Consider the following 22,839-nt stretch of genomic DNA (forward strand, 5'->3'; position numbering starts at 1 on the left):
AGAAATAAAAATTTATTGTTTTTTATAGATTTCTTTTAAGTCAAAGGTGAAATGAAACACTGTCTCAACAACCACAATCTTACGAAAGTCACATTAAATAAATGTTCATAGCCAGATGCCCCATGAGTTATTTATCTGCTTTTTGTGCTTCTGTATAATCAAACTTTTTCTAACTAGTGCTGTGGTTGAGTAAGGAATTGCAAGGTACCATGGAAAAGTGTTGGGGTGCCAACCCGGTTGTCCCTGTTTAATTCTAGTCAGAAACAAAAGCCAAAGGTAACCAAAATGGGCAGCAATAGAAGAAAGTCTTATTCAAATAAAAAGCCATCAGGCTTGATTAGACCTGGAAAAGAATTACAGTCTGTGGTGTGTACAGTACAAAAACGGACATCTCCTTCCGGCAGCTGTGGGATAATCAGGTGGGGGACTGGAAGGGTTGAAGTCAGTTGCCCTTACTAGGTGTCTTCTCTGTACTGCAGAGGGAACAAAAGAGAAGGTTAGTTCCAGATCAGCCTCTCAACCCAGGGTGGTAGTACATACCTCAGATGAACCCAGAGAGTGATCCACAGATGCGCATTCATGACAGTGCATTTCCTAACTATAAATTCCAAATGTTTATCTACATGCTTTTCATTTTTCACCCTAAAGCTCTGCAACTTTTTCACAGTAAGCACATTTTAACTAAGCTGCCTTAATGATAGAGATGGTCCTTGGCCAGCTGTTTTCCCTATTGAAGCCAAAAGCACAATAAAGCAAAACACAACTTTTTTGGTAACTTATTTAACATTGGCAGCTTCAGCCAGAGAAAGACAGTGGAGATTGGTGGAGCTGAACAAGTGCATCACAGGCTAACTTTAGATAGATAGATAGATAGATAGATAGATAGATAGATAGATAGATAGATAGATAGATAGATACTTTATTAATCCCAAGGGGAAATTCACTTTAGTTGCTGTACAGTCTAATATTTAACATATGCTTGGCATAGGATCAGCTTTCTTTCAGTGATAACTACTAACAAGACAGGTGATGCTGGAGTTTTAGTAATTCATTGATTGGTTCTGACCTTGATTAATAAATAGATCAGGTTTAGTAGATCACCTATGTCACCTCTGTCCTCATAAAGTCCCTGGCACTTTTCTTCATGTTTTCAGAATACCCTCTGGCTGCGGCTTTCTGGCGCTATGTGGCTGAATCCCTATCTACAATTTTTTCTTTCCCCATTCTTTTGGCCGCTCAAGATCTTCTCCTCCTACACCTTTCTTCTCTTCCGTCACTCTCTTTTTTTCTCACCCAGCAGAGGCTGTTAATGACTGTGACCATTGCAGCTAAATTGCTTTTAGCCTTTGGCTGGAAATCTCCTGCCGTTGTCTCTCTGACTGTCTGGAAGTCTTCCTTTTGCAATCTTGTCCTTCTTCAACTTTCTGCATCTCGCATCAACAACTCTTCTGGGTCTACTATCCGCAACTGCTATCACGTTATTCCTTTAGTAAACAGCTGGTTGGATGTTGTTCCATAATGCATTTGTTCCTGTGTACAGCTTTCCTCATGTTTTTTTTTTTTTTACTTGGTCTGCTGTCCTGAGTGGTGTGTAGTGATATTTCAGTTCTGATATTAATTACTGTTTTAGTTTTTATTTTATTTTATAAAATTCATTTTTATTTTTATTTCATTCTGGTTTTCAGTGGAGTCAAATTTTTTTATTTTTATTTAGTTTTATGTTTAAAATTATAGTTTTTATTTTATTTAGTTCTGGTGTTTTTACATAATATTAGTACAATTTTAGTTTTTTTTTTCTGTTGCAAGACCACAAATGCTGGCCTACACATATTTCAATGCAAGTTATGTTTCAGTCAAGAAAATACACTCACAGTTCATAATGTCATTAAACAACCTCACTGTCAATGAGCAAACAGATTAAGTGGCCTAATGAGTGTAGTCAACAAGATAAAATGTTTCAACCCAAGAAACCAGTCTGTACAAGCACGTTACTGTTAAGCTTTAATCAAGCACGCATTTTGAGAGATTTCTTAATGTTGCAACGACATCCGTTGCACAGATAGTCACACAGTGTAAATACTCGCTCGACTAACTCCTGTAATGTATGTGCACAGACGCTTATGTTGCCGATTTCTCCTGCCAGTACTGGTGAGGCACTGACTCCTTCAGAGTCAGATTTACAAATATATGAACCCAAAAGAGTAGCTTATTCACTATTCAGCTGGAAGCATGCACATTGACTACTGGTTATGTTTCATATCTCATCAGCATTCTTTACACACAGATAAGTAAGGTACATATTTGGCTAACAAAGAATGTTACATTTATAGCGGGAAGAGAGAGAGGAGAGAGCGCATTTGTTCTACACCCTCCATGTGTTCTAAATTTACCATTGCAATTCCTCAATTAATACTAATTCAAAACAAATGAAAGTACAGAGTGGTGAACAAAAAACACAGATTTCAATTTTGACCTTAATTTAAATATTTAGTCGTTTTTAAAAGCTTTTAATTCTGATGTTTTAATGAATTTTAACACAGACTGTTCAACAAAAGGATAACAAGAAAAACTAAAGAATATTTTAAATTCAAAATTTAGTTTTTAATTATTGGATTTTTTTTTTTAGTCTGATCTCACTTTTTTATGTTTATGGTCTTATCTGTATTTGTAAATGGATTCCATGAGCCTATCCTTCTCCATGAAAATCTCTGTCACTTTCTTATAAAAGTCCTTCTTGTTTTCCTTTAGTTTTAAAAGTCTTAAATCTTCCATTTTGGCAATCAGTCGGAATAAAAAATAAAAATAAATGGACCGCTGCAGTGCACTTGACTTTCTGATATCGCTAACTTATTGGTGCCTAGAGCCTCTGTGTAGAAGAACAGCAGCAGCAAGAACCTGTTGGGCTCACATGCGCCCCTTACAATCCGGCACGTTACTGTCTGCCTCGCCTTGTGCCTTTTCACTGTGGTTTTATGGCCGATCAAGCAAGACTACATATGTCACACACATTCATTAAAGATATTAGCCAGACCGTGAAATGCCAGGGTGTATAATAAACGTGTCTGCAAACATTATATTGGAGACAGCAACAGGCACACGCCAATTGCATGCATCAGCCCAGTGTGTGAGAGACAGCGCAGTTCCAGTTGAGGTGAGGCTCGAAGTTGTCGCATCTCACGTTTCTCCCCTGTATTTGAACAGGACATGCGCCAATTCTGAGATTTTGTCTAAAGAAATGATCAAAGTTATTGGAATCATACAGAAAACAAACTTATAGCACAGACCAGTGGACACATTTATTTTATGTTATCATTATTAGTTTTTTTTTTTTGACGTCAAAGGTATTGCGGTCTGCAGATTCACTCTGTTGCCCTGATATGCAGTCATGGTGCCAGAGAAGTGCTGGTCCTGCACTTAAACTCCGAGACTCTTTTCTTCTTCTCGCACGCTATAGTTGCTTTTATTATCATCTGCGCTGTATTTAAAGTATTTTCACACGTTACTTCCTGTATATTGTTCAATAAGGAAAGCCTATATTGGGATGATGCGGTAACAGTGCTGCTGAGAGGATTTCAATTCCCAGCATTCAACAGGAGTGCGCAGAGGCTGATTAAAGATAACCATAAAATTTAAAACAAATTTGCATTTAACTTCAGACATTACTGAGAAACTAACTGGTCCAGTTGAGGCTGAAGCAGTTTTTGATAGACAGCTTTTCATTTACATATAGTATCTCACAAAAGCTGCTGTTCTCCATAATGTAGAGTGGTGATTGTTTGCAGAGCTTTTATCCATGAAAAATACAATTTGTTTGCCTAAGATATCTGTATCTCAAATGATAACATTCTCCATATCTAATTCATTGTTTATTCCATAGTACCAGAGTAAGATTTCAGTGTTCAGCAAATAGGACTGCTCCAATTACCATGGGATATTTTGCATTCTGAACACAATCCCATTAATCAGTCAGTCATCATCCAACCCACTATATCCTAACACAGGGTCACAGGGTTCTGCTGGAGCCGATCCCAGCCAGCAAAAGGCAGGAACACATCCCTGGCTGGGATTGGCTCCAGTGGACCCCCGTGACCCTGTGTTAGGATATAGCAGGCTGGACAATGACTGTCATGACTGGCTGATTTAGTTTCATATAGCAATGACGCATTGATTCAGTGATTAGTGCAGATGCATCACAGTTCCAGAGTCCTTAATTTGAATCTCACCTCAAGCATTGTCCATATGAAATATGCATGTTTTTCATGTACTGTATCTGCATGGGCATTTCTCCAGGCACTTCAATTTTCCTCATCCTACATTCCAGATATTTGCATATTAAGTTACTTGGTGCCCATTGAGCCATTATGAGTGAGTGTGACTTTGTGTTTAAGTGGGTGTTCTTTGATGGACTGGGGCTCCAGGCAGGGCTAATTTTCTGCTTTACGCCCAGTGCTGTCTGGATTGCATGAGCTCTCTTTTAACCTAAACTGAATAGGAGTGTTTGAAAATGCAGGGGTGGATAGAAAACCATTGTGTGATATACACCATAGACCAACTGTCTTGAGAAAGTTGCTAGGATTTATTCAATATTCATCCCCTTATTTTAACAGTATTGTAATTGTGCTGTATAGTTGGCTGACCATGTGAAGGCCATAAGTAGAGCACCTATAATGATGAGTATAGACCAGTAGCACACACGCTGATACAGTGCATTGCTGCTCCCACCACATGACAAACCAACTAGCACATGAAAACCCAGGAACACATACATGAAACCAAAATATAACATGATGAAGTGTATGAGTTGTGGTCTGTTTGGTTTTCAATGGTCTGAGTCAATCACTTTTAATTGTGATAATAATATGTCTTGGCATTAGACAAAATGCTGGCATGCCAAAAATATCTTTTTTTAAATTCCTTTTTTCTTTTACTATATATAATTATTAAAGAGATTACTTGAGATGTTATTGTTCTCATTGATTTTCTCTAGAGACAAATCTTTTGATTCAGCTTTTAACAATAGGAGAGTCCCTTTTATAAAATCCCCACAGTATATTAATTAAAGAAGAAGAAATGAGGTAAGCTTTATATAAACCTTTTAAGTACTGTAATAACTTCACTGTAGAAGAAATTCATTTCTGAAATGCTGTTCATGGTAAGCATCCTTCTCATACATTTGGCATGGACAGAAGAGCCCATCTGTAGGCTACTAGGAAGACCAGATAAGCCTTTACTTTCAAAAAATGGAGATATTATAATTGGCGGTATATTTACTATCCACAGCAGCACTACTGGAATCAAACCAACTTTCCGAACAATGCCAGAAACACTGAAATGCAAAAGGTCAGAGCAGTTCTGTGAGTGTCCATCTTTATAAATAATGTTTAATAATTTTTTTTATCATACCTTATAATTTAAAGAATATGCTATTAATTATGTCCTTCTAATTTTTCTCATTAGCATTAGCCTCAGAGAAGTTCAGTTTGCACGAACAATGATTTTTGCCATTGAAGAAATAAATAATGACAAAGAAATAATTCCTGGTGTTTCTCTGGGTTACAAGATCTATGATGTTTGCTCAAATATTCATTTGTCAATTAAAGCAACAATGGCATTAATGAATGGGGAGGAAGACGGGCTGCTTAATGAAAAGTCCTGTACCCGACCATCCACTGTCTACACCATTATAGGGCAGACATCATCATCTCCAACAATTGCAATTTCAACAACTGTTGGTCCTTTCCGTATCCCAGTGGTAATACAATTTTTTATTCTCTTCAGTTGAATTTAATGTACAGTTAATGCATTAGGAAATTAATGCAGGATATCAGATTCACTTGTGATTCTCGAGCAAATAGGAAACCAATTAATTACATTTAAATCCTTACAATAAAAACACTCAATGTATGCAAATGCACTAATCTGGTTCCTATTTGACATGCATCAGTTATTCATTAAAGTTTCAGTCTTTAACAGCCTTCATTTTATTTATTAGTATAACATTTTCTTTATTAATTTGGCATTGTATTAAGATTTAGTACCAAATATGCAATATGTAATATTAGAGATACTTATTCTAAAGATCTAAAACTGCTAAATGATAGTGTTTTACCTTTCATTTATGTAGATGGCTAATACTAACAACTTTATTTTGTTTTGTAATCTTATTTTTACCCATTCTTAGATAAGCCATCTTGCGTCTTGTGCATGCCTTAGCAACAGACATGAATTTCCTTCATTCTTCAGAACTGTTCCAAGTGATTACTATCAGAGCAGAGCTCTGGTCCAGCTTGTGAAGTATTTTGGATGGACATGGGTTGGCACAATCCGAAGTGATGACGACTACGGTAACAGTGGAATTAGCACGTTTCTACAGGTGGCTCAGAAGGAGAGCATTTGCATTGAATATCTAGAAGCCTTCAACCGGAATGATCCAAGAGAGAAAGTTCTGAAAGTTATAGATGTTATAAAAATGTCTACTGCCAAGGTTATTGTGGCTTTTCTGGCATATGGAGAGATGGTGATTTTGCTGCAGGAAATGCTGCAACAAAACATTACTGGTTACCAGTGGATAGGCAGTGAATCCTGGATTACTGCTAAAAGCCTTGCTACTGAAGATGGATATAATATTTTGGGAGGGTCAGTTGGATTTGCAGTTGTGAATGCAATGATCCCAGGTTTGAAGGAGTTTCTGCTACGACTCCAGCCATCGGAAGATCCAACAAGTACTTTTCTCAAAGAGTTTTGGGAAACTGTTTTTAACTGCACATTCTATAGTCCAGAGAAAAACAATTCAAATGCCTGCACAGGTTTTGAGAGCTTAGAGGATGTGATTAATCCATACACAGATGTATCAGAATTAAGAATATCTAATAATGTCTATAAAGCAATATATGCGGTAGCCCATTCACTCCACAATTTACTTTACTGCAAAGATAAAGACATTTGCATAAACAGGACAAAGATTGAGCCATGGGAGGCAAGAAACACATTTTATTTCTTTTGAAACTAATCATGTTTATTAATAAGATTATTTATTAAGAGGTCTGAATATGATCTATAAATTAAATATAAGAGAAACTTGTGAAATTAACTTGCTTTAAAAAACTTCCACATATCTCAGTCTTCAAGCAGCCAGACTAAAAATATATGAAATGAAATTAATAATACATAACATTTTTAAAAGTATATGCTTGAATATTGAAAACATATTATTACTGCAAAGCTTTCAATTCAGGTTTATCTTTCACCTTAGGTGCTTCACAACATGAAAATGATCAATTTTACCACAAAGAACAGAGAAAATGTTTACTTTGATGAAAATGGAGATCCGGTAGCTAGATATGAATTGGTGAACTGGCAACATAATAAAGAGGGAAAAATAGAATTTGTTACAGTTGGCCAATACGATGCATCATTGCCAGAAGAAAAACAGTTTTTAATGAATAATGTCAAAATTGTATGGACTACTGGAATGACTAAAGTAAGTAAAGTATAAGAGCCGCCTTTAATTCTTTAATTTAATGAATTTAGTTAAATATCTTTAAAAATATAAGGCAGTGACACTCACATAGCCTGCCATTGGAATAATGTGACATTTCAGGATAAGTCACATGTTTTCATAAAGAAAAGAAATGCCTTTAAAATTCTGAGGCTTGATTATAAAGTAAAATTAATTATTACGATTACTTTTTGCAGATAAAAATACAATAAGTCACTAAAACTAAGTAAAAATGATTAATCATTTGATTACAAGATAATTCACATTCTTTCTTGATTGATTCTAAATGTAAACAGTTAATAATTTCTTTAAGATGTCAATGTAATGGTAAGAAATACGATGCCTTTAAATAACATTGGTGCAGGAAAAGCATGTTTTAAGAAAATGTAATGTATATTGCAGGTTCCTAAATCTGTATGCAGTGAGAACTGTTCTCCTGGAACTCGTAAAGGCATCAGAAAAGGAAAGCCTGTTTGTTGCTTTGACTGTATATCATGTGCTGAAGGGGAAATCAGCAATACTATAGGTATGTTAAAACTACTTTAGGCGGCGATTTGTCAAAATGCAATGGTAAATATTAATTGCCATGGGACTGAATAAACTGAATGCTTGTGACAAAGGTATATTGTAACATATTAAACTTGATTTTGATAAGTTCATTTGGCAATCTATATAATTCCCAAACTGTAACAAAACGTTACTAAAAGTGGGACACTTAAATACATTAGTCAAACAGTTCATTAGCTTCAACTTCCATCCATTTTCCAACCCGCTGTCCGAACACAGCGACTCCAGCGTGCTGGCAAATTGCATTGGGAACTGACTATAGCCGGTTGTGGTGGTTTAAGGGTTAATCCATCCATCCATCCATTTTCCAACCCGCTGAATCCGAACACAGGGTCACGGGGGTCTGCTGGAGCCAATCCCAGCCAACACAGGGCACAAGGCAGGGAACCAATCTCGGGCAGGGTGCCAACCCACCGCAGGACACACAGAAACACACCCACACACCAAGCACACACTAGGGCCAATTTAGAATCGCCAATCCACCTAACTTGCATGTCTTTTACTGTGGGAGGAAACCGGAGCGCCCGGAGGAAACCCACGCAGACACGGGGAGAACATGCAAACTCCACACAGGGAGGACCCGGGAAGCAAACCCAGGTCCCCAGGTCTCCCAACTGCGAGGCAGCAGCGCTACCCACTGCGCCACCATGCCGCCCAGCTTCAACTTCTTCCATATATTATTTATACAGATATACAGAATGTAACCCAGAAACCTGAAGGATAAACCATAATTAAGTACATAAATAACTATACAGTTAAGGTGCAGCCATTTCAATGGGCAAGACCCTCATAAACATAATTTGGCATGTTTTGGAGTTCTTCCTGCAGGCTCATCAGTGTCATTGCAGAATCTCATTCTTGGCTGCTGGGCTGTCTGATATCCTGTTCTTCCAGTCAGGCATTCACCCTTTGTCAAGAAAGGTTTCAGCCAAAGTCAAAGCACTATTTCTGCCTTCATTGCCCTTTACACTCTTGCAGTGTTGTCTGTATTTTTCAATAAATTTGAGATTCTGGAAATTCCATAAATGAAAGTATATCTTTATATTTTAGGATTTGTATCTATAATGATTTCATTGTCACATTTTATTTGAATTATATATTGTACTATGAAGTGTAATATATTAGGAATATAAAACACATTATTACACAATGGCTGTAAAAGTAGTAGCAGTAGTTGCTGGTACAGGTAAAATATTAAAGCAAATTGGAAGCCATGTTATACTATTCTATTAGGGTAAATGATAAATTGGACCAATTAGGCATAACTGTGCAAAATGGTACCAGTCCATTGAAGGCCACAGTTACTTACACAGTATTCTGTGGCTAATTTAGATCGGTTTACTTACCTAACTTCCACATTGGTGGGATACAGGAAAGAAACTGAGCACACAGAGGAAAACCGTGATGAAATGTTGAGAATGTACATATTTCACTTAAGCAATGAATGAATTAGAATGTAAAATCAGTCCCCTGGTGATCTGGAACAGCAATGCTAAACATTCATTTATTTCAAACATATCGATTTAAAAAAATACAATATATCCATCCCTTCAATTTAATTTAGAGTCATTTGAACCCTGCACCCTGCACCACAGTGCTAATAACAAGCTGTTGTTATTTTTATAATGTTAAACTATTGTTATTGAGTTATTTAAAATTCTGCTATAATTATCAGGTCATTTTTCCTCAAGTATGAAGAGTCTTTTCTATTTTATGATTACAAATAAAACTATGTTCTTTTATTTTTATTGTACAATAGTATTTTTTACACTACTGCTATGTTCTTTTATAAAATAGGACAGAGAGGATTAATCTTGAATAATTATTATAATAACTTCATCTAAACTGGTTATACACTTACTGAATAATTATATTTAACGAAATGTGGACGTTCAATAGTAAATACAAAAGACTGTTCTTTACTTGTTATAAAGATACACTTATCTGTTGAACTGTTCAGATGCTAATTCTTATTAAAAGAATGTTCTCAAGAATTAGAGTATCGGTTTTGAAAACATAACATCTAAGATATGTGTTATATGTGTTTTTTTTTCCATAGATTCCATAAATTGCATAAAATGCCCCCTAGACTACTAATCAAACTAAGAGAGAACAAAATGTATTTTAAAGTTATGATATTATGATATAATTTACCCTTATCTATAAAACTACATGCAGGCAGGGTTTGGGCACTGATCTGAACCCTCTACCACAGTGCCAATGACAATTTTGTTATATTTATAATGTTAAAATACTGTATTTATAATACTGTATCCTCATCAATAAGAAATACTTTTTGTTTAATGATTACAAATAAAAGTGTACTTGTTTGTTATTAAATAACAATATTATTCATTACACTACTGCTGCATGAGACAGATAGGACTGATGTTGAATAATTATTATAATAACTTAATCTAAAATGTATATGCACCTACTGATTAAATGCACATTCAAAAGTAAATGCAGAACACTATATTTTGTCTGCTTTGAGGGTACTCCTATCTGTGGTACTCCTCAGACCCCAGGTAATGAAAGGCTTCTAAGAAGTACAGAAGAATTTTTAATAACAAAATATTCTGGATATAGTATGTGTTGTAATATATAATTCAGTATTTTGTTTTTTACAGATACTACAGAGTGCACTAAATGCCCACTGGACTACTGGTCAAATTCCGAGAGAACACAATGTATTTTAAAGGATATTGAATTTCTATCATATGGTGAAATCATGGGAATTCTGATGGCGATTTTTTCATTGTCAGGTGCTTGTTTAACAGCAGCCACAGCTCTGATTTTCTTCCACTACAGAAATACTCCGATTGTTAAAGCCAATAATTCCGAACTCAGTTTTCTTCTTCTCTTTTCATTACTCCTCAGTTTTCTTTGCTCATTGATTTTCATCGGTGAGCCCTCTAACTGGTCATGCGTTTTGCGCCATACTGCATTTGGGATAAGCTTTGTTTTGTGTATCTCGTGTGTTCTGGGGAAGACGATTGTTGTGCTGGTAGCATTTAGAGCTACCATTCCAGGCAGCAATATTATGAAGTGGTTTGGCCCCGCTCAGCAGAGGTTATGTGTCTCTGCATTTACTTTAATACAAGTGTTAATATGTACTATGTGGTTAATGCTATTTCCACCATTTCCAAATAAAAATGCCAAACATTACAAAGACAGAATTATTTTAGAATGTGACTTAGGATCAACAGCTGCTTTTTACACTGTTTTAGGGTATATAGGATTTCTTTCCATTGTGTGTTTTATTCTGGCTTTTTTAGGTCGCAGGTTACCAGATAACTTTAATGAGGCTAAATACATTACTTTCAGTATGCTGATATTCTGTGCTGTGTGGATCACTTTCATTCCAGCTTACATTAGTTCACCAGGGAAATACACGGTAGCTGTTGAAATCTTTGCAATATTAGCTTCTAGTTTTGGTTTGCTTTTTTGTATTTTTGCTCCAAAATGTTATATTATATTGATAAAACCAGATAGAAACACTAAAAAGCATTTAATGGGTAAAATCACTTCATAATAAATGTTTGTCAGATATAAATAAATATTTACTCCACAAAATATACTGTGAACATAATGAATCTCCTCTTTAGTTTTTCCCTTATTTTAAGTTTTTCCACTTTAAAAAAATAGTATGTCTCAAATAACTTAAATACAACAATTTAATGATTATTAATAGACATCTTTTGATGATATTGGGGCATCAGAAATAAATGACATCATTGGCATATCATTATTACAAGCAAGAGATCAGATAAGGGTGTGCAATAATTGTAATAATTCTCAGGAACTGTCCTACTGGGAGGAAATTCACCAATAGGGTAATAAAGTTAGGAAAGAATGTTTTCTTTTATGTTGTTATTATTGCTGGCAGTTCCATTATGTATCAATAGGTTTTTGGAATGGGGGACTTAGACACACAATATTATGAGCAAATTAAGGGATGTACAACATCATTTACCCACTGTTATTGTCTTCAATCAAAATATAACATTAGATAAAGAACACTTGAGTGAACACCTAGCACTTTTTGACTTATTTATCTAATGAACAGAATTTTCTAATGGCAGCTGGCACTGTGTGAAAGGGTAATTGCCCTAAACCCAGCCAGACTGGCTCAATATACTGTAAACATTAGGTATTTAGGCCATTTAGGTCAATCTGCAAATATTAACAAATATTTGACAAGCACATGATGCCACAATCAAAAGAAATTTGTGAAAATATCAGAACAAGGTTGATACAGTATCTACTAGTTTAAAAATGGCTATAAATTCATAAATGATCCTAAAATAATCCAAAAAAGCAGGTTACTGTTGACTCCACAATCAAAAAGAAACTGGACAAAGCTTAGCTTCATCGAATAGTAGCAATGCGGAAACCAGTGCTAAAAAGAAGAGCAAAAATGCACATTTTTAATTCCCAAGCCTTTGTCTTAATGTTCTATGGACAGATGAGGGAAAGTGGAAACTGATTGGATGACAAGGGTCATTTTAAGTGTGGTTTAAAAAAAACTTAAAATTCTACAGTATAAACATCAAACCAGCAGTTAAACATGGTGGTGCTGATGGCAATAGTATGATGGTATGAGGATATTTTATTTTTTTAAATTTATATTTTACGGTAATAGATGACTTACCATGAGAGGTGAAACTATGAATTTAGCTCAGTATCTGAAATTTCTTAATAGAATATTAGGTAAAGTGTATTGGGGCCATGCATCACGACATTGATCTAAAACACAAAAGCAAGTCCACAGCAATATGCTAGATATGCTGTGAAAAGGACTGAAGGAGGAATTCATGCTCAAAAATCTCCTAGTATTTCTGAATTTAACCAGTTTTACAAGGAAGAGTGGGGTGAAATTCAGAAATGCAAAATGGATATGGAACTATAGGAAGCATTTGGTTGCAGTTGTTTTTACTTTTAATCTTTTACTTTATCCCAATTTACTACCAATAGAGGTCTTTATTCTCTCACAGGAATAATTGAAACAGATTTTTTGTTAACAAGGATTGGGAGAAGAAATATGGTTAAAAGTTGCACAAAGTTTGTTAACAAAAGTCAAAGTTGATTTGTTCTCAAGCCAATAAGTTGTTCCAAAAATCAACATCAAAATAATCAAAACTCAGGGTCTTTACCAGAAAAGCGATAAATAAAAATTTATTAGTGACAATGAAGGTTTCTATGCAGAAAAGTGGATACCATGAAATGTATGGAGATGACTTTATATCCTTGACCCCTAATATGACATGGAATTTGATCCCAAACATCAACCATAACAATATTATAACAATGGTACAACAAAACTACATACAATTGAGGCATCAATGAATACACATTGCCAGTAAGTAAATTAAAATAATTAATGTTGCTAGAATGAACCTGTATAAAAAAATGTGAGCATATCTGTGCATTAGCTGCTACTGTCCATCTCCTTCTGCAGCAACACGTTTAGTTAGACAATGTTGCCATTGCTGGAAACATACTGGAACTTCCTTGGGTTTCCTTGTCATGTTATGCTGGAAGTCAGAAAAGTCTGAAAATCTTTGGCCTTTTAATGGCAGTTTTTATTTGCTATGGAAGAACCAGAATGAGATATGTTAGGTGAATAGGGTGAATGATCTGATTTGGGATTTGATTTGATTTCTTAGCCAGGATGTTGCAAGCACTGAGCTCACCATGGCTTAGGGCATTGACATGATGAATGATCCACTTCCGGTGTCATTCACATCTTCTCGACCATCCTTGAACTTCACTCAAAGACACTAGACTTTTCATAGCATCCTCACCATACACCACTTTCAACAGCTCCAGCATTTCAGTAGTGCTTTGTAGCATGGATGTCACTATACCGCCATGCTGGAAATAAAATTATCACACCTCTTATTTATATACATAACGAAAAAAATTCTAGAATATATGCTTATTTTAACAAAATTGAACTTGGCCTGTTCAAAAGTTTTATTGCCATTGGTATACAACTATATATACTTTTATTTGTTTTACAATTTGGCAGTGAGTATCACCTCCCAGAAGGTAAACTTCAGAAGCAGTTACCTAAGCAGTGCGTCTGGTACTTTACAATCGTATCTGCTTTTCTTTCTGCTCTTTTGTTATTCAGTTCTTGAAACGCAATTGTGATTGTACGCAGAGAGCAATACTAATTGGGGTTTGTCCTAATTTTATTTTTATAAGTCACAAACAGCCCCCTGACCCAGTCAAAGAATGAAAAAGTCAATGAGATGTGTAATAATTCCATATTCTTGTTGAAATGTTTATTTTCCTTAGCCTTCTTAATAAAAAGCTGCGCTGTTGGCATTTTTTTTATAAATATATTGTGTGCTTTCATTAAAGTTCAAGCTGTTATCCAATATGGTTTCCAAGTATGTAAAGCTACTAACCTTCTCAACTTGTTCTCCATTGTGGACAATGGAGACCTGTCTGCAGTATGTGTTGTTATTAAGTGTTGCAAGTGGTGATTTATCTGGACATATCTCTGTAACTCTGTAGAGAAACTATCCACAAGCTCTTCAAAAGTAATGGATACATCATCACGTAGCACAAAACACTAATTGAATAACATTTTAACATGAAAGTGTCTTTTTATCATTTTTAAGCATATACTAAATTAAATTCCTGCATTTTTCTCCATACCAACTGGCACATTTGTTTGCATTAATTTTTTTGTGCTCATTTCTTGCCACATGGTTTTGCCAGCACACCAGGGACAGAAATTTGAAATAGAATTTGAAGGGGATGGAAAAATTCAAAAAAGATGTAGCAGAATCTCCATGGCAAAAGGATAATGTTTGACATAAAAAGAAAAGTATAGAAAATAGTAGGGAGACTACTAATGTTGTATAATGCAGAAAAATCATCATTTCCAATAACTGCAATTTCAACAACTGTTTGTCTTTTCTGTGCCCTAGTGGTAATACAAAGTTTTATTTTCTTATGTCACATTTAATATACAGTAAATGCATTTGGAACTTAATGCAGAATTTTAGATTCAGTGGTGATTCTCAATCAGACAGAAACAACTTACTAACTTTTAAAATGTGTAGAATAAAAAACACAGTCTCAAAGTTTTAGTCTCTAACAGTCAGTCATTGTCCAACCTGCTATATCCTAACTACAGAGTCTTGGGGTTCTGCTGGAGCCAATCCCAGCCAACACAGGGCGCAAAGCAGGAACAAACCCCAGGCAGGGCACCAGCCCCCCACAGGGCACACACACACCCCAAGCACACACTATGGACAATTTAGGATCACCAATGCACCTAACCTGCATGTCTTTAGACTGTGGGAGGAAACCAGAGCACCCGGAGCAAACCCATGCAGACACGGGGAGAACATGCCAACTCCACACAGGGAGGACCCGGGAAGCAAACCCGGGTCTCCTAACTGTAAGGCAGCAGCGCTACCACTGCACCACCATCCCTAACAGTCTTCATTTTATTTATTAGTATAATATTAGCTTTTTAAATGTAGCATTCTATTAGGATAAACAACATTTAATAAAGATAAGCAAAATTGTGTTCCACTTTTCATTTATGTAGCTGTATATTTTTGTGTACACACACACACACACATATATATGATAACAACATTATTTGTTTTGCAGTTATATTCTTCATTATTTTAACCCATTCCTACAGAAGTTATCTTGCTTCTTGTATATGATTACTATCACATCAAAGCTTTGGTTCAAATAGTGTGGATGAACATGGGTTTACACAATTTGAAGTGATAATGACTATGGAAACAGGTGCTGTTGAATAGCTAGAAACCTTCACCAGGAATCACCCAAGAGAGAAAGTTCTGAAAGTTATAGACATTATGAAAATGTGTACTGTCAAGGTTGTTTTGGCTTTTCGTTCTTACAGGGAATTTATGATTTTTGTGCATGAGATGGTGCAACTAAATATTACTGGTTACCAGTAGATAAAGTAGCGAACTGTAGATGGATATAAGAATTTGGGATGGTCAGTTGCCATTGTGAATGCAATGATCCCAGGTTTGAAGGAGTTTCCAGCCATCAGAGTATCCAACAAAGCACTTTATGATCTAGAGACGACTAATGCTAAATGAAAATATGTCAGCTTAAAGATGAGGAGGAAGATGTGTTTAAATAACATGTTACTAATGTTAAATAATATATTATTATTTAATTATGTAAAGTTTAATTTATATGTATGCAGTGAGAACTGCTCTGGAATATGTAAAGGAATCAGGAAAGTAAACTCCATGTGTTGCTTTGATTGTATAACATGAAGTGTAAAACAACAGTATTTTAGGTTTGATTTTTCAAAATGCAGTGGTAAAGACATTAATTTAACTCATATGGGATAAATAATTATAAACTAAATTCTTGTGAGAAAAGTATGCAGTAACGTAGGGAAATCAGGTTTGACAAACTAATTTGGCAATCAGTTTCATTTTAGTATTACAAAAAAATGTAAGAAATCATTATTAGAAGTAGAAGTGGGTTGTTGGAAAAATGGTGGAACTTCTATTCAAACACTTTTATATTGAATTGTTTATACAGATATTGTAACAAGAATAACCCAGAGACATTGGGAAGGTTTGGGGCAGCAACCTGTATAATATTTCCCGGCTGCAAAATCTGCCCAAAAACAAAGACAAGTCCACACAATGGAGTCCAAAACAGAACTGAGTATCATCTTAAGATGGCGGCTTTTAAATGCTCGTAGGGGAAGTGATGTCATCGGGACCGGAACCGGAAGTGATGTCGTTGGCTGCCCCAGAACAGGGCGGGATTTCCCAAGAATGGTCTGCAAGGAATTGAGAGAGAGAATTAGCATATTTTGCCACCCCCTGGTTCGGCATAGAACTACATTTATTCAGGCCCTTTGGTTGTTCCCTAATCAAGCGTGTGTGACAATATATGGAGTGTAACTCATTTATACAGTAATAACATGAAGGATAAGCTATGATTAAATAATTATCCAATTAATCCTCAGCAGTTTGAATAGGTAAGATCCATATAAACATTATTTGGCATGTTTGGCAATTCTTCCCCCAGGCCTGTCACTGCCATTGCTCATTCTTAGATACTGGGCTGTCTGATATCCTCTGCTTTTAATCAGGCTTTTACACTTTGCCTAAGCACTCTTTCTGGACTTGTTTCCTTTTAACCTATTGCAATGTTTGTATATAATTTTAAATACATTTGGAAAATGCATAAATGAAAGAATATCTTAATGATAATTTAAAATTTGTGTCTAAAATGAATCTACATAATTTTGACATTTAACTTGAAATTTATAACATATTATGAATTTTAACATATTAGCAATACAAAATACATTATTAAACATAGCTGTTTTAGTAGTAATAGTAGTAGTAGTAGTGCATCCACATTTATACAGATAAAATATCAATCAAAGCAAACTGCAAGTCAGGTTATCATATTCTATTAGGGTAAATAATAAATTGATGCATTAGGTAAAAACTGGACACAAAGGTACCAGTCCACTGCACTGCAGGGTTACACACATAGAGTTAAATGTAGCAAATTTAGATCAGTTAATTAACCTAATTTCCATGTTGGTAGGATACAGAATGAAAACAGAGGAAAATCATGCTAACATTTTGAGAATGTACACATTTCACAGAAACAATGACTGAATTAGAATGTAAAATCAGTCCCCCAGGGCTGTAGAACAGCGACACTAACCACTCTGCCATTCACATAATTTACATGTCTTGATTTAAAAAAATACAATGTATCCATCCCTCCACTTTATAAAACAAAGAAAAATGTTAATCTATTATGCAGGCTGCAAAAACGTACAGTGCCCTCCATAATGTTTGGGACAAAGACACTGTCACACACGTGCGATTAGGAGACAGCTAAAGGGCCTGAATAATGGTAATTCCATGCCTGACAAGGTGAGGTGCACTAATTGTCTCTCTCAATCCCGTACAGACCATTCTTGGGAAATCCCGCCCAGCTCCGGCACCACCGATGACATCACTTCCTTGTTTTTAGAAGCCACCATCTTAAGACAGCAATTTAGTTCTCTTTTGGACTTGCATGAGTAGAGAATGCTTGGCAATTTACCTCTTTGCAGCCAGGATATAATATACGGGTGGATGTCCCAAACCTTTTCATGTCTCATTGTGCTTTTTGTGACAGTGGCGTAGCTGGCAGGTTGCTGAAAACCCAGAAGAAAACAGGACCAAACCTTAAATATAACCAGGTGGGAGAGTACCGAGGCCGAGTTTCTGAGTGGGAGGTTCGTCCCATGGTTCGGCAAGACCCGGTGCAGGCTCTGCTCCTTATACAATTTTTTGGGCCAGTAACAAAAGAAAGGGAGAGTGTGGAGGAGACACACAAGAGTGGGCTGGTTTCTGTGGGAGAAGTGACAGGGACTTTTTATGCTCTCTCAGTGGAGAGAGTTGTTCTCCCCACTGGGGCTGAGGTCCCAGATAAAAGTGGGGCATCCCCTGACCACCAGAGGAGGAAATTAAGGGCATGGGACTTCGACCTAGGGCCAGGCTTATGACCTCTGGCAAATAGTGGTCTCATGGCTAAGGCCATTCGAGTGCACCACTCTCCAGATAGTCCAAAAATTTGCCTGCTTTTTATTATTCAAACATCTCCCCAATCATCTCACCCAGCCGGTCTGGGGAGACTTCAGAAATATGGATGAGTTAATGAAGCTTGTTGAAACATCCCTGACAGCCTCGCAATCTGAGAAAGCAGAACCGTTCTTTTGCAGACACCATGGGGGCTATGTCCTACACAATCTGCCTCCTCTATACGAGTATACTGGAGCCTGTATCGATGTCCCCGGATTTGCAGGCGCACAACCTACTGGGGGATAAGGTGGAATGTAAATGGAGATTTGTGAATTGGGACATGCCCACCTCCTTGGAGGCCATCTGGACACCGAAAAGATATTAGAAAGTATCAAGCTCCGATTTTATTGGCTGGGAATTAACGAGGAGGTTCACTGTTTTTGTATATCTTGCCCAGAGTGCCAATTGCGGCATATTCCTAGGAGGGACCGTGCTCCTTTTGTTTCCCATCCCTTAATTGATGTCCCCTTTGAAAGAATAGGGGTCGATATAGTGGGACCCCTGGAACCCTTAGCCCAAGGACATAAATATATATTAGTCCTCATGGATTATGTGACCCGATATCCAGAAGCTACTTCCAAACCTATCGCATGGGAACTGGTAAGGGTCTTTGCATGAGTTGGCATCCATAAGGAAGTCCTTACGGATCAAGGGTCATCATTTACCTAAAATAAAGCACTTAAAGACTGTGGTGTATCATCCTCAAACCGACGAGGATGGGAGATTTAATCAGACTCTCAAACAAATGCTTTGCAAGGTGGTCAGCAGGGAAGGGAGGAGTCCGGATCAGCTCCTCCCCCTCATTATCTTTGCCAAAGGGAAGTCCCTCAAGCCCTCAAGCCTTGACGGGGTTCTTGACTTTTGAATTATGGACGACAACCTTGGGGTATACTGGATATTTTAAAAGAAGGTTGGGAAGGAGGTTGGGAAGGAGAGGCTCTTCCCTTGACTAATATATTAGAATATATCGCACAGTGATATATTGGCAAAATTCAACATATATGAACCATTAAGGGCGGCACGGTGGCGCAGTTGGTAGTGCTGCTGCCTCGCAGTTGGGAGACCTGGGGACCTGGGTTCGCTTCCCAGGTCCTCCCTGCGTGGAGTTTGCATGTTCTCCCCGTGTCTGCGTGGGTTTCCTCTGGGCGCTCCGGATTCCTCCCACAGTCCAAAGACATGCAGGTTAGGTGGATTGGCGATTCTAAATTGTGTGCTTGGTGTGTGGGTGTGTTTGTGTGTGTCCTGCGGTGGGTTGGCACCCTGCCCGGGATTGGTTCCTGCCTTGTGCCCTGTGTTGGCTGGGATTGGCTCCAGCAGACCCCCATGACCCTGTGTTCGGATTCAGCGGGTTGGAAAATGGATGGATGGATTAACCCTTAAACCGCCACAACCGGCTATATTCAGTTCCCAATGCAATTTGCCAGCATGCTGGAGTCGAGTATCTTCAGCAACATACTTTCATTAAATGCCACAGTGCAATTTGTCAGCATGCCGGAACTGTTCAGTTCATGTCATACATATGTTGAGCAGCCAGCTCATGACCACTGTTGCCCCCTAGTGATTCAGCATCACTGTCCCTGGGATTCAGCCGCTGCACTAGACTTGGCTGCAAGCATTAGCGTTAGCCTCTGTGTGCTTGTGTGCAGCCAGTTCAAGCGCAGTTGGCTTGGTGATTTACTGAATTTCATCAATGGTGTCAGTTGCACCTTGCACATATAATACTAGATTGTTGCATTAGTTTTTTTTATAGAGTTTACTGTTCATTGTCAGTGTGTAAAATGATCAATATTATAGTAATTGTGATGCTCTTTGCATGAAAAAATTATGTATTCCATTACAATTTCACTTTTTCTTGTGTGAATTGTAATGTTTCCTTAAAAAGTGCAACAAAAAAGTATTTGGCGTCCAGGAGTGCAATAACCCCCCAAGTATGTGGCGGTTTAAGGGTTAAAAAGTCACATGGAGGAGGCGTAAGCAGCACAGGTCCGCTATTATAACTGCGGCAAGACTCTCTGAGAATTCCAACTGAGGGATCATGTCATGGTGTTGGTTCCCACCTCCCATTCTAAACTGCTAGCCAATTGGCAAGGTCCATACAAACTTAAGGAGAGGAAAGGGCTCGTTGATTATTTGTGAGTGGATATCTCATGTGAATTTACTGAAACCGTTGAAGGAAAGGGACCCCAATCCCTCCTCTGGCCAGCCCCGCTCATTCTTTGCTCAGACCAGCATACTTAACTTTGGGTCAGACTTAAACATAAGACAGAAATGGGAGCTCGAAGCAGTTATCTCGTCCGTCCCGGAGGTGGTGGACGAAGAACCCAGAAGGACCTCTCTGATCGCCCACAAAATTGTGACAAAACCCGGGGTTATAGTCCGAGAGTGGCCCTATCGTCTTCCTGAGTCAAAGAAGACTTGAAATCAAGCGCATGCTGGACTTAGGAGTAATAGAAGAAAGTTATAGTTCCTGGTCCAGTCCAATAGTCTTGGTTAGTAAGCCAGATGGAAGTTGGAGATTTTGCAATTACTTCCATCACCTTAATCAAGTCTCCCAATTCGATGCTTATCCAATGCCTCGAGTGGACGACCTCTTTGAAAGGCTTGGACAGGCAATTTATTTGACCACACTTGACATGACAAAGGGGTACTGGCAGGTTCCTTTAATGGACTCTGCAAAGGTCAAGACTGCGTTTAGCACCTCTAGTGGACACTGGCAGTATTGTGTCCTTCCATTTGGGTTACACAGGGTACCTGCGACTTTACAACGTCTGGTGGATAAAGTGCTCGACCCGCATAACACGTATATGCTGCCTATCTAGATGACATTGTCATCTATTCCAGCACATGGAAGGAACACCTACAGCATGTCCGAGTTGTATTACGGACGCTTGGTAAGGCCAGTCTTTCAATCAATACAAAAACATGTTTTTTTTGGATCAAAAGAAGCCAAATATTTAGGCTACCTGGTGTGTTGAGGTACTGTGAAGCCACAGTGGTCTAAAATAGATGCCATATTGAAATGGACCCATCCGCGAACCAAGTGGCAAGTCCAAGAATTTCTTGGTTTAGCCGGGTATTACCACCGATTTGTACCTCGGTTTTCTGAGAGAGAGCTGCACCCTTGGGGGATCTAACAAAGAAGAGGGCCCCTAACATTGTGGTATGGATTGATATGACAGAGGTAGCATTCAGTGACTTAAAATAGGCCCTGACGTCGGCACCAGTTTTGAAAGAGCCTAACTTTTCACTTCCTTTTATTCTCCAGACAGTGCTGAGCCAAAGCGTCGATGGTGCTGAACACCCTGTCATGTTCCTCAGCCAGAAACTGCTGGATCGGAAGACCAGGTATGCAGCATTGGAAAGAGAGGCTCTCGTGATCAAATGGGCGATTACACAGTTGAGATACTACCTATTGGGTCATGAGTTTACACTTGTTATGGACCATGCACCCTTACAGTGGATGGCCCTACTCAAGGAGTTGAACCCACAGGTCACCAGGTGGTTTCTTGACCTCCAACCTTATAAGTTTTCACTCATTCATCGTAAGGGCTCTCTCCACGCCAACACCGATGCTCTTTCTCGTGTTCACAACCTCTCGGTGCAGGACACCCGACCCAAGGGGTCTGGGCTAAGGGGAGGCCTTGTCACACATGTGCGATTAGGAGACAACTAAAGGACCTGAATAATAGTAATTCCATGCCTGACCAGGGGGCGGTGAGTTGCACTAATTGTCTCTTTCAATCCCTTACAGACCATTCTTGGGAAATCCCACCCGGTTCCACCTGATGACATCACTTCCTCCACTTGCCTTTAAAAGCCGGCATTTTAAGGCAGCAATTCAGTTGTGTTGTGGGCTCACACGAGTAACGATCTCTTGACAATTTACCTCTCTGCAGCCAGGATATAATATAGAGGTGTCTGCCCCAAACCTTTTCATGTCTCATTGTGCTTTTTGTGATAGCACATTTTTCCTTGATGCACCACTCTGCTCCACAATTTACAATTTCAGGGCACCATAGTGTTTGGAACCATTGGCTTCACAGATGTTTGTGATTACTCAGGTGTGTTTCATTGCTTCATTGGTGCAGCTAAAAGATACTTTTTCATGGCGCTGTACTATCACAGCACACAATTGAGTTACCTCAAGAA

The 22,839-nt window shown here is 37.8% G+C and overlaps 1 protein-coding gene across 1 annotated transcript; it reads left to right on the plus strand.

The window, feature by feature from the left end:
- The first annotated feature begins 5,140 nt into the window (after nt 1-5,140).
- LOC114643432 (extracellular calcium-sensing receptor-like) lies at nt 5,141-11,600 on the plus strand. The gene is made up of 6 exons (XM_028792016.1): nt 5,141-5,340; nt 5,458-5,752; nt 6,182-6,976; nt 7,253-7,480; nt 7,901-8,024; nt 10,696-11,600. Exons 1-6 carry the CDS (start codon nt 5,141-5,143, stop codon nt 11,598-11,600), a joined length of 2,547 nt encoding a protein of 848 aa, XP_028647849.1.
- The last annotated feature ends 11,239 nt before the right edge of the window (nt 11,601-22,839 follow it).

The sequence above is a fragment of the Erpetoichthys calabaricus genome, chromosome 2 (assembly GCF_900747795.2).
Source record: "Erpetoichthys calabaricus chromosome 2, fErpCal1.3, whole genome shotgun sequence".
Taxonomy (NCBI): Eukaryota; Metazoa; Chordata; class Cladistia; order Polypteriformes; family Polypteridae; genus Erpetoichthys; species Erpetoichthys calabaricus.

Coding starts and splice junctions, on each gene's coding strand:
- LOC114643432 (XM_028792016.1), top strand. CDS start 5,141: ATGCTGTTCATGGTAAGCATCCTTCTCATACATTTGGCATGGACAGAA. Junction 6,977..7,252: donor CAAAGATTGAGCCATGGGAG/GCAAGAAACACA, acceptor CTTTCACCTTAG/GTGCTTCACAACATGAAAAT. Junction 8,025..10,695: donor GGAAATCAGCAATACTATAG/GTATGTTAAAAC, acceptor TGTTTTTTACAG/ATACTACAGAGTGCACTAAA.